Source organism: Dermacentor andersoni, chromosome 7, assembly GCF_023375885.2.
Source record: "Dermacentor andersoni chromosome 7, qqDerAnde1_hic_scaffold, whole genome shotgun sequence".
Taxonomy (NCBI): Eukaryota; Metazoa; Arthropoda; class Arachnida; order Ixodida; family Ixodidae; genus Dermacentor; species Dermacentor andersoni.
The window spans coordinates 178,456,778-178,469,121 of record NC_092820.1 but is presented as its reverse complement, the minus strand read 5'-3'; the positions used below and the strand labels follow the sequence as shown (position 1 = coordinate 178,469,121).

At 50.3% G+C, this 12,344-nt stretch overlaps 1 protein-coding gene across 2 annotated transcripts in view; it reads right to left on the bottom strand.

Annotated features, from left to right (window-relative positions):
- Positions 1-12,344, bottom strand: part of LOC129385247 (1,5-anhydro-D-fructose reductase-like) — a 214,320-nt gene that overhangs the window by 181,294 nt on the left and 20,682 nt on the right. For both annotated transcript variants that reach the window (XM_072289417.1, XM_072289418.1), the window contains exon 3: positions 1,577-1,840. In XM_072289417.1, coding sequence (XP_072145518.1) covers positions 1,577-1,840 — 264 coding nt within the window. The remainder of the gene's footprint in view (positions 1-1,576; positions 1,841-12,344) is intronic.

Genomic DNA, 12,344 nt, shown 5'->3' with positions numbered 1-12,344 from the left:
CCCATCGAGTGAAATTGCGGGGCACTTGAATATACAGCTCTAATGGCGGGCCACGAGGAAAAATGTCGCCCCTTTGAAAACAAAAATGACGCGCCTTTAACGGATATGGAGTCACATTATTTCTTGTCCCGCCGGGAGTGTTCCCTCGACACAGATAGCGCTAAGCCCCACGAACCGGCATTTTTTGAACGGGCTTCTACGGAAGCTTCGCTGCCATACCTCGCCCGACAGCTGAGACAGCGACGAGGCCCATTTCGATGTCGGCGGCGGCCAGAGGCGCTCACGCCTCGTGACTCGGGTCAGCTATTGACCGACAGCAGCCGTGTATGGGAATCTGCTACATGAGGAAATATCGCAGCCGCCTATATCCCTAAAGCAGGTGAGGCTTCTGATGAACAGAGCGTGTTTGCGACAAAAACTGACTGGCACTCCGCTGGGGCGCCTGCGCACGAGTGCAAGTAGGGCCCGACATGTTGACAGCGGCAGATGCGGTCCGCCGAATGCGCTCTTTGATCAAGCTCGAGGTGTGGTTCAGAACCTCTTTATGATGAAGCCCAGATCTGGTGTTTTTCCACCTCGAGACAGCAGTAACACACGTACGCTCATCGTTTGCAAAGTTCTCACGCACGTAACGGAAACAACAAAAATGACGCCACCTTGTCAGCGTTGTTGTTTACATGTCCCATAGTGGCCAGACGAGAAATGAAATTGTGCCAAAGATCGCTATATGATAGAACGGGGCACTCGTCGTTTTTTTTTTTTTAAGTCTCGATCTGTATTCCTGTGTTTACGGTACGCCCGAAAGGGTGTAAACTATATTTGGAGTGTTCCTGAAAGATTGCTTGATTGCGTGTTGGCAAGACTGGCAAGAATGCACGCTAACAAAAGATTCATCGACGATTACGACGCTCGCTAATGAGAAATTTAAGTGCAGCTATACGTGTTTTCATCTCGCGATATATTGGCTGGCGCGGACAGCCTGTCTCGTGCGGCAAATTGCAAACGGCGCGAAATTGGGAGATCGCGAGAGGCAGCGTGGGTGATGCGTGGGCGCGATTCACAGCAGCCGCCGCAGACAGTCCTTCGCTCATGCAGCGCTTCGTTTCCATATATGGTATCGGTGGACGTGGTCGCCGCATGCCATCGGTGAACAGACGACGGCGCGCTACTCTGGCGCCATCTCGTAGCCTTTGTCGCCGCAGAGCCCGTCTTGCGCGGTACTACGATTTTCTCCTCATGCTTTCGTCATCCCCCGCCGCGTTCGCTCTTTCATCCTTCGCCGCGTTCGTTCGCTCGGTTACGCCAACGCAGGCGCTCGACACAGAAACCGGCGCCTAAGAGCGGCGCTCTAAAATGTTTACACCCTTTGAGGAGCATCGTGTTCCCAAGCAACGATCATCATCTGCCTTGCTTGCGCTTCCTTTCTCGAAAACTTTGCGCCACCGTGCTCTGCGCTCGCTACTTTCTGTCTGAGACACACGCCGTTCGTGTCCTGGAAACGCTAAAGAAAGACACGCACGATAGATGACGATTGTCGTTTGAGGACAAGCTAACCTCGGGGTGTCTCCGTCCTCACCCTCCACGTGTCGAGGATGTCGGTCTCGTCTACCGCCGTCGCCGACTCTTCCTCCGACGTGGGACTGTCGGGCGAGGCGTCAAGGACGGGCGGCAGGTCGCTGCGCTGTCGCTGCGCGTCGTGGTGGCGGTGGCTCTTCTTGAATGCGCGCTCGTACACCGGGAAGTGGACCAGGTACAGGTCGACGAACGGCATCTGCAGCTTCTTGAGGGACGAGCGCAGGTACTTGCGCACCTTGTCCCGCCGGTTGCCCTCGCACGGAAGCTGCGGCGAGAACTTGCGTGGAGAGGCATTCTTTGGAATTGCGCGCTAACTGGAAGAAAAAAGTGTGCTGATCCCAAGCACTGTGAGAATCCACGTTATGCGATGCATTTAGCAGGTGCCTGGTTATTAAGCCTTGTTTGGTGTTCCGCAAACCGGTACCAGGTGGTCCAACGTGTAAATTGAGTAGTTGTGCGTGTGGGTCGCGAGCGTGCATATCTGTGACGACAGCAGCATGACGACGACGACCCCGTTGAAGACAGTCGGGGCAACGGCATCTATACACTCGGCGCGAGCGAGAGAGACACGGACATCAGCGACTTCCTATCAAGTCTGGCAATCGTAATGGCAACGTCACGTGGTTATGTTAAAACGATTATGGCATTAGTACTCCAGTGAAGCAGTGTTAAATCGTGGTTAACGTGGGCGCGATCATGAAGTCGCTACAACGTCGCGCAATTCCTACGTGGCGTGCTACAAGTCTCACGCGGCGCCTCAGAGCGCGGGGAACTGGTATACTGTACTTGTTTGCAACAACATACAGTATTTCACATGCTACTTCTTTGCAACAATCCACTGACCAATTTCTATGCTTAATATTGCAATTTCTGTTTTCTTTTCTGTCCGATGATAAAATAAGACAGATATTGCAATATTCAACATCGAAATCGGTCAGCAGATTGTTTGAAAAAGTAGTATGTGAAATTCCCTTATCATGTGGTAAAATATATATTGGGCAAACCAGCAGATGTCTTAACGTGCGTCTCCAAGACCACGAAAACAAAGAGCGCCCGAAGGTGGGGACAACTGTTTATCGATCGTTCGGAGTCACGCGCCCCTCGGGTGACGACGAGACTGCAGAATCACCAAGGGCCGTCAACAAGCCTTCCGTCGCAAATAATAAATTACGGGCCTTCACGTGCCAAAACCACGATCTGGTTACGAGGCACGCCGGTGCTCCAGACCACTGGCTTCAGCGTGCACCTAAATCCCCCTTCGAAATGCGGCCGCCGGGATTCGATCCCGCCACCTCGTGCTTAGCAGCCCAACAGCCACTAAGCGACCACGGCGGGTGCGCTTTCGCAAGAAGCCATGTTTAGGACGCGCGGAAAGCGGTGCGCTCACTTAGGCTGGACACGTGCTACATAAAAGTGTTTTCCCGAGCATGAAAAAAAGCCCGCAAATACACGCAAAGTGCCTCGAGCAGCCAGTCGGGCGGCAATTTTGCGTGCATTTGCGGGCTTCTCTCACGCTAGGAAAAACGCTTTTATGTAGCACGTATTGAACAACAGAAAGCCGTATCGGAAGTTGTTCATGTCGCCCTACAATTGTCTCATTGACACTTTTCATGCAATTATAATATTTGAGAAGTTGATTAAATAATTAAGTCTAGTCATGTAACTAGGCAGAATGCAAAAAAATTATCTCAGTATCTCCAAGCGACGGCAAGCAACAGCACCTTGGTCCTGTCCAACTACGTGGCATTCGCGTATTTTTAAATCTTCGTGCATGACAGTTGGGAAAGCCTGTATGTGTGACTTGCCTGAAATAAACAGTTGGCGCGTATTCTGGTCTTTTCCTGGCCCTCTCCCAGTCTGCGTATAATTCACAGTAAGCGGGCGATGAAGCAGTTTTTTCTAAAGCAGATGACGTAATGATAATCGATACTCTGGCCGTTCTATACGATAACTTGAAAACAAGTAATTGTACTATTGATGATACGTGGCTTTGTTTATGGATATAGTTCAAGATCGTGCACAGCGAGTCATCTGTTTCATATCTGAAACAGCTGAAAATCACAATACCTGGATAACAAGAGAAACTTTACAGCTAAGCCGTAAGTCGAAAAGGGTTAAAGAAAAAGGCGAGCAGTCCCATTTTCCAAACAGAGAGTGGTGAAGTACGCGAAGAAATAAACAAAGGTAGTTGCTGCGACGAATATAAACATTTTATAGAACAATTACCACATTTTACTAAAATACGCCCAGGCATATTTTGCAGGGAGATCAACTCTGGCACGTGCTCTATCGACGTATTTCTTTTAGATTGAAAAAGAAGCCGCAGTTACACCCGAAAGGCAAAGCATCGAATGCAATAGCAAATAAGTGGACAGCTATACGAAGTAAGCATAGTAGTTTTATCGGTCGTATCAACTAATAAACATATGCATATGAGCTAATTCACCAATCATGGTGCCATGCGCGCAGAAGCAAACATGAACACATTTTATTCCGCAAAGTTAAGACGGAACCAAGAGCGGAAGAAAGCTTTAGGACAGGAAGGAGCGTCTCACATTCCACTCGATGACCGCGGAAACTCGCTTTCAAAAAAAAAAAAAAAGAAGAAAACGCCGGAGTGACGAAGCACGGCAGCGGCAGCGAGCGCTATGACCTTCGTGTTATGTCTCGCTTCAACGTGAACGAAGCCGCGGAAGGATTTTGTCCCCGGTGCAGATGGCTTTCAACATACAGCGGCCCGGAGTAGAACGCCCCTCCCTGCCCTCCTTCGCGGAGTCGCGACGGATGACGGTTCGCTTGCCTCCCTTGCGTGCGCAAGATTGGGAGGCGAACGCCAGCTCACCTTCGCGCGCTTTCTCTCGTACATACAGGATACTGCGCGCGGCGACTATTTTATCGCTCTTGGACTTTATACGGAATCTCACGGCTACGCCGACGGCATAAATGCACCTGGAATGTCCATATAATTGCCATCGCAATAACAGTAAGTGACGACGTTGCTGCCTGCACGAGCATTATTAATCATTTCAGTAATGTCCACATAAAAAATAAATACTAACTTCCGTCCTTTATTGTAAGCCTCCCTCCAGTATCAGATGTCATTTCTGAGGAAGGCATTTCAATCTGGATATTAAAAAAAGCCGGCAGCCCACCACGTTAACGAAGCGACCATGAGAGCACCAAGACGTCTTTCATGACCTACATGACACGCATGTCAAGACATTCATGTCGTGACCTATCATTTATGTTCGTCTTACACTCCTTTCATACTATGCCAATTTTGGTACATACCAAGTTAACGACACCACCATGAGAGCACCAAGACGTCGGCGGCTGTTTCATAACCTACATGGCACGCATGTCATGGTATTCATATCACGACCAATCATTTATGTTCGTCTTACACCCTTGTCGCACCACTATGCCGGCTGTTGAGCAAAACGAGAACAGGGTGGAAGCGGGAGCCAACGTTTCGCAAGCGGACCAGTCTTTTTCAACGATGCTTTCGTCGCCGCAGTATCTATAGGCAGGGGGGAAAGACGGTAAGGTGGGTGGGTGTGGCAACGAGCGAAGGCGCGTTAGCTGCGAGGGTGTAGAATTGAGAATGGAAGAGTGCTGTGCACAAGGCCATTGAAACGGCCGTGAATCAGCCATGTGTCAACGGCCTTGCGACAGCCGGCGTGTCAACGGCGTGCACAGCTGCCCTCTGTTACCTGTTTCGCTGGTGGTCGTGGGCTATTGTGTCTCCGAAAGAGACAACACAAGTAGCGGCAGAAACTGTTACAACACGTTGGCGGGCTAGTTGGTCACAATCCATGATAGAGTATGTAAGCGCAATTGAACGAGGACGTAGAAAGAAACAGATACACAGGGACAGCGCTTCTCTGTGTAACTATTTCTTTCTACGTCCTCGTTCAGTCACGCTTATACACTCTATCATGCCAGAAACTGGTGCTTGTGAAAAAAAAAAAATTAAATAAACTGCTCAAGTTCAATAAATAAATAAATAGATAAATAAAAGGGATGAAACGGAAAGAATAGCAAAAAAGGAAAGAAAACGGGAAAAAACGACACGAAGCAACCAAACTATTTGTTGTTGCTATAGTTTGAAATTTAACGTAGTGAATATATTCTAAAGCTCCTTTTGAAACGTCTATGCCTATTGGTTGCAATGTCTTGAACTTATGGATAACATATGATTCTCTGTATTTTCCTCCTCGTTCAAAACTGAAATATGACTGTAAGATGTAGAGCTTAAGTTCATCAAAGTTATGCCCTAGTTGGTTAAAATGCTCGGCGACGGTATTGGGAAGCTTTTTAGCTGTGTCCGCGCGATGTCCGTTTAATCTGACGTTCATTGATCGTCCCGTTTCACCGATATATTGTTTCTTACAGAAGGAACATTCAAGCATATAAATAACTTTCGAACTTGTACGAGTAAAACTAGTTTCGACTTCGTGTGCATAACTATTTGCAATGCTTTTAATTTTAATGTCACTTTGAAGCTGCCTGCAGGTTTTGTACCTGGGGCGACGACGTCCTTTTATTACGGGGGAATGATTTTCACTGACTTTTGAGTGCACTAACACGTCTTTAAAGTTTCTGTTGCGGCGATAGGTAACCCTAGGTACATCCGGGAACGCTTTTCTCAGACGCTAGTTACTTGATAATAATGGGTGGTATTTCCGTAGGATGTTGTTTATGCTTGGAAGTGCATTAGAATATTTTGTCATAAAGGCTCGCGGTCTGTCAGATTCTGGTATAGGCTGTTTCATAGCTAATTCCGACTGTCTCTCGAATCTTGACGCGACATCGTAACCTCTATCGAGAGGAACTTGTGGATAGTTTCTTTCCCCTAGCATTGTTTTAAGATCATTTAGGTGGTGGATATCATCGTTGCCTTCGATGCCAGTTGTGGCATATACCAAGTTAACGAAACGACCATGAGAGCACCAAGACATAGGCGGCTCTTTCATAACCATAAATGACACACATGTCATGATATTGTTACGTTGAAGTAGTCACATATAAAGAAGTATTCACAAAATTTACACGAAAGACAACGATGCATAAACAAGATGGCTGTCGAGAGCGATTCCACCTCTACACGTCAAATCGTCTTTTTCTGAGTGGCGCCTCTATTGGTTTAGAACTGAGCTTGAACAGCGCGAATAAAACAAGGGCACGAGGAAACAAATACCACGTACAAGCGATGACTGCCGACTGGAAGCTTATTTGAAATTCTCCAGCCATTTTATACCTTTTCCAGCATAGGCATGTGTACAGCACTCGCAAATACATCTGCAAAATCAGATGTATGATGTATCTGGTTTTGCAGATGTATTTGCGACTGCTGTACGCATGCCTATGCTGGAAAAGGTATAAAATGGCTGGAGAATTTCAAATAAGCTTCCAGTCGGCAGTCATCGCTTGTCCGTGGTATTTGTTTCCTCGTGTCCTTGTTTTATTCGCGCTGTTCAACCTCAGTTCTAAATACGAACCAAATAGCCCTCATAAAGATCTTGCCGCTCTTGGTTAAATAACATAACCTGTAACGTACCCCCCCTCCCCCTATAAAGGCGCCGTCTCGGCGCTAACTATAAGGGAGGCGAACTCGCGGCAAAGTAAGGCTTCAGCCGGGACACTTGCACGACGACCGTGTGGTGCCCTGTGTAGCGCTGCAACAGCTCTTCAGACAAGCTGACGCGGGCAACGGAGCCAGGAGCAAATCGAACGTCCCGATGTCGGCTGTCGTACGGGATCTGCGCGGCCTGAGACTCGGTGAGCCGGGAGCCCGCAATCTGGCGTGCAGTGTGAGGCTGGGCGAAGACGTCTCGAGCGTATTCAGTGGTAGTGCTCGCCGAGGAAGGAAGCACTGTGTCAAAATGCAAACGAAGGGTGGTGGCCGAACAGAAGATAAAAGGGCGAAAAGTCAGCGGTGACTTGACGGGACCAATTATAGCCGAAGGTAACGAAGGGTAACGTGCTGTCCCAATCATTGTGGTCGTCAGAAACGTACGTCTGTCAACGTGCGAATGAGCCGCTCCGTCAGTCCGTCTTTCTGCGGGCAAGAAGGTGTGGCCGCGTTCAGTGAGGAGCAGCCGGAGTGCGCCGTAATGGGGTATGACGTCATGTAAAAGGAAATCTGCCACTTCAGTTGCACAGCTTGTGCACAAAGCTCGCGTGATCGCGTACCGGGTCGCTTAATCAATCGCGACAACGACCCACTCATTGCCGGATTTCGACATCAGAAACGGCCGAGAAGATCGAGACCGACGCGAAAGAGTAGTTCTGAGGGCACATCGATGGGGTGAAGGCGTCCAGTGGGCACCACAGCAGGTTTTTTTGCGGCGCTGACAGAGCCCACAGGCTGCAACGTAGCAGTGCACAGAGCGGTACAGGCCTGGCCAGTAGAAGCGGCGCCATACGCTGTTGTAAGTACGTGAAACTCCGAGTGGCCTGCAGTAGGGGGGAGAGGGGCGGGGAGCGCCATGAAATTGCGCATAAACTGATGTCCGGAGATGGCGTAGTACAACGAGTAACAATCCTGGTCCTTCAGGGCGTAAGCTGCGACGGTAGAGAATGTCGTCTCGGAGCACGAACATGCGCAGAGTAGAGTCCGGATGTCCAGAATCGAGACGATCGATGAGAATACGTAAGTAGTCATCCCGCCGTTGCTCAGTGCGGATGTCTTGCAGATCAGAAATGGCCAGGACGCAAGAGTGCGCATAATATTCAGGGCGGTCGACAGGATGACGGGAGAGGCAGTCGGCGTCCTTGTGCAAACGGCCTGACTTGTATAAAACGGCAAATGAATATTCTTGGAGGCGCAGCGCCCAACTACCCAATCGTCCAATGGCGTCTTCAAGCGGGGAGAGCCAGCACAAGGCGCGGTGATCGGTAACCACGGAAAATGTGCGGCCGTACAAGTATTTGGCAACTGCCCAAATTAACGCCAGGGGCACTCCCGTTCGGTAATTGAAAACTTCCTCTCGGCGGGTGACAGCAGGCGGCTGGCGTATGCAATTACGCGCTCTGCGTTACGCTGCCATTGAACAAGTACTGCCCCAATTCTATGGCCACTGACATCCGTGTGAAGTTCAGTGGCGGCACATGGATCATGAGCCAGCAATTAAGGTGCCGTGAGCAAGCGCACGTGGGCGGAGAAGGCATTGGTTTGAACAAGGCCCGATGTGAAAGGAACGTACGTCTTAAGTAAGTCGGTGAGTAGGCGAGCAGTTTCGGTGAAATTCTTGATAAAACGACTGAAATACGAGCATAGCCCAACAAAGCTTCTTCCGTCTGCGGCGGAAAACGGAACAGGAAAGTTCTGGGCAGTGTGAATATTGTCAGGGTCGGGATGAACGCCAGCGGCACTGACGAGATGGCCAAGAACGGTAATTTGACGACGTCAAAAGTGGCACTTGGTGTATCGGGCACGTGCGCCTCGTCCACAGGTGAACTGGCGTTGGACATGCACCTTTGCCGAATGTATAAGCACAGCGCGCGCACGCTAGACGAGCGTTCTTTTTGTTCACCGCGCTGTCGCCTCCGTCGGCTGATGCATCATGGTGTCAGTCAGTGGGATGACTGAGTTCAATTGCGCGCCGGAAAACAGCAAGAATAGCCGACAGATGCGTTAGACGACTCGTGAAAGTTGGTGAAAAGACTATGGCATCGTTTAGATAACACAGACACCATTTATAGCCTCGAAGTAAGGAGTCCATCATTCGTTCGAAGGTTAACGGAGTCAAAGGCCGAATGGCATAACCTTATATTGGTAGAGACCGTCACGTGTTACGAAGGCAGTTTTCTCACGGTCCATGTCATCTACCGAGATTTGCCAACAGCCTGATCGGAGGTCTATCAATGAAAGTTACCTGGCTCCGTACAAGTAGTCCAAGGTGTCATCAAGACGCGGCAAGGGGTACACATCCTTGCGTGTGATTTTGTCGAGTGGCCTGTAATCCACACAAAAGTGCCAACTTCGGCGGCGGCGCATCGGATTGGCGTCTCCGGTGTAAATACGATGGGTGACCCCCGATGTCTGGGCTAAAGGGGGGCCATCAAAGTAAAAAATATCGCGGTAGGTTTTCAACAGACGGCGGAGGTCATTGTGCCGGAAGAAGATCAGGTACAATCATCTTGCTAAGTTCGTCTGTGAGAGTCGGTGAATCTGAGGTTCCTGTAGAGGGCGACGGAATTTCTGCGTCAAGAGCCGATATCTTGCAATCGCTCACAGGCGAGATGTCGCCCAAAGAGATGCCTCTGGGAACAATTTGAGTCGAACAGATAAATATGAGGAGAGGGAGCGAAATATGCCTATAACAGTGAGCGCGGTATGGGGAACGGCCAGATTTCAAGCAGTTTATCAGCGGTGGGACATAGTGCATAGACGCCGTCAGGAACAGATGTTAACGACAGCAGAGTGACGTACGTAGTGGTTTGAGGCGACAGGTGACAGGCGGATGTCTTCGGGAGAGCATATATACCGCGATTGTAGGACTGGTGGACTATACTTGCCAAGGTTGAAGTTTGGGCGTGTTGGTATAGCAGATTAATGGTTGGATTTCGCAACATTTTGACGAGACCCGCAGAAGAGAAACACACGCCACAGAGCGCTACTTGCAACTACAGTTTTATTCCCTGGTCAGTAGATTGGCATTGGTGAATGGCCCTCTTTGTAAAGTTATTTCTTCTTTTTTTTTTGTCGCTCCGCCCTTTGAGTATCTTCCTTGTATTTATTCCAGTGACAAGGGAATAAAACTATAGTTGCAAGTGGTGCTCTGTGGTCCGTGTTTCTTTTCTGTGTGTCTCGTCAAAATGTTGCGGAATCCAACCTCTAATACGGTGGATTATAGCAGCCGTGGGGCAGTTCAAGCTGAATGACACCAGACGTGAAATCAAAGAGGGCTAAATGGGACGATAAAAAGTCTGAGCCGAGTATAACATCCTAAGGGCATTGCTCCAGAACGGCAAACAGCCGCTAGGCGCCCCGCGATGCCAATGCGAGCGGTGCACGTATACCAAGCACGCTACAGGCGTTCCTCCGTCGGCGACGCGGAGGGTGCGTATTGCAGCGGGTGTGAGAAATTTGTTCCGGCGTCGGCGCAATTGGGCACTCATCCCGGATTCGTGCGCGCCAGTGTCAATGAAACAGTGTCAATGAGTGCTCGGTCACTGACGTCACGGACTAAAACGTCCATCAAGTTCTGTTTGGTCGGCACAGTGATGAGACGGTTTTGCGGTCGAGTCGGTCGAGTCGTCAATGCAGCGTCACCTCCGGGAGCTGCATCGCTTTGTTTTCCGGAGACGGGCGTCGGGGCTGCATCGGGGATGGTGGTCGACGAGTTGGTGGCGAACGGGACTGGTGACGTCGGAATGACGACGAGGGACTGATTCAAGAAGCGCGAGCGTCATTGTTTGGCTGCTGCGGTGCCAATGGAGGCTGGTAACGACGCTCGCGTTGTCCGGGACCATAACAAGTGGTGAATGGCGGTCGCAGAGGGGAGTAGACAGTACGGTTGTTACGATGGCGAGCAACGTCACCGATATGCCGGAAGGCAAAGCGCATTGGCCGATCGTCTGCGGTTCGCCACTCGGATGGATTTCGGTAGCGTGTCGGATACCGCGGACCAGTCGATGAACCTGGAGCACGAGACAGCTGTGAAGCGGCAACGGCACATACACAGTGAACTCCAAGATTAGCGAGTTCTTCGTGGATTATTCGCCTCCACAAATCGGGCTGTAGGCAAGTTTTTCGGCTGACAGGGGCGGGAAAAAAAGGGCTGCAGGTGCCAAGGCTTCAAATTCTCGCCGCACTATGCGCGTCAGGTCATCTGATGATGGTGAACGCTGCATTCCTGTCGTCACAAGAGGAGGTCGCAGCTGTGTTCGGCCGACGTGCGAACGGCGTTGCAGTGCGGCGGATCTTGGCCTGGTCAAAGTGTTGACACTCTTTTATGATGTCTCGTACTGTAGTAGTAAACGACTTTATTGGGGTGCTGAGGAGCTAAGCGGGGGCCTGCTAGGTAGGTCCCTACCCAGCTGTTGACTAGTCCCATGTCGGAACAGAGAGGCCATGCCTCTCCGCTCGTTCACGGGCCCTCTGGACAGCCAGGAGACGGACGTCTTGTTTCGGGTCTATGATGGCCTTCATCCAGTCTTCTTCTCAGTTAAAATCCTGTAACACAGGGCACTGCCAGAGCATATGTGATTTAATGAGCTAAATTCAGTGCCACAATCTGGGCAGAGTGGATCAATGTCCGGGTGGAGCATGTTCAGAAAGCCCCTCGAAGAGTAGGATTCCGTCTGGAGCATGCGGAGCGTGCTAGCTTGTGGCCTGTTGAGCTTATGATGGGGGAAAGGAAAACTCTGCCTATTCTCTTTGTAATGAAAAGTGATTTCATGAAAGGTAATTAGTGGATCACTCTGGACGAGCTCTCTCATTGGGGTTCAGGTGTCCCGGTAATACGTCTGGTCCCATGTGAGCTGGGAACCAGACTATGCGGTGAACAATGTCAGAGGGGTGTTTGCCGTTCAGAATCCTGGCTGCCTCTTTGGCTATCAATCCCGATGCGAACGCTCTAACGGCTGATCGGGAGTCCGTGTACACCGTAATGCGTATTGAGTCAAGTAATACGAGAGCTATAGCAGCCTGTTCCGCCACATCGAACGAGGAGGTCTTCAGCGAGGCTGCCGAGAGGAGTTCTCCCCTGTCATCGACTATGGCTACGGAGAACTTGTTGGCACTGGCGTGTCGCGCCGCG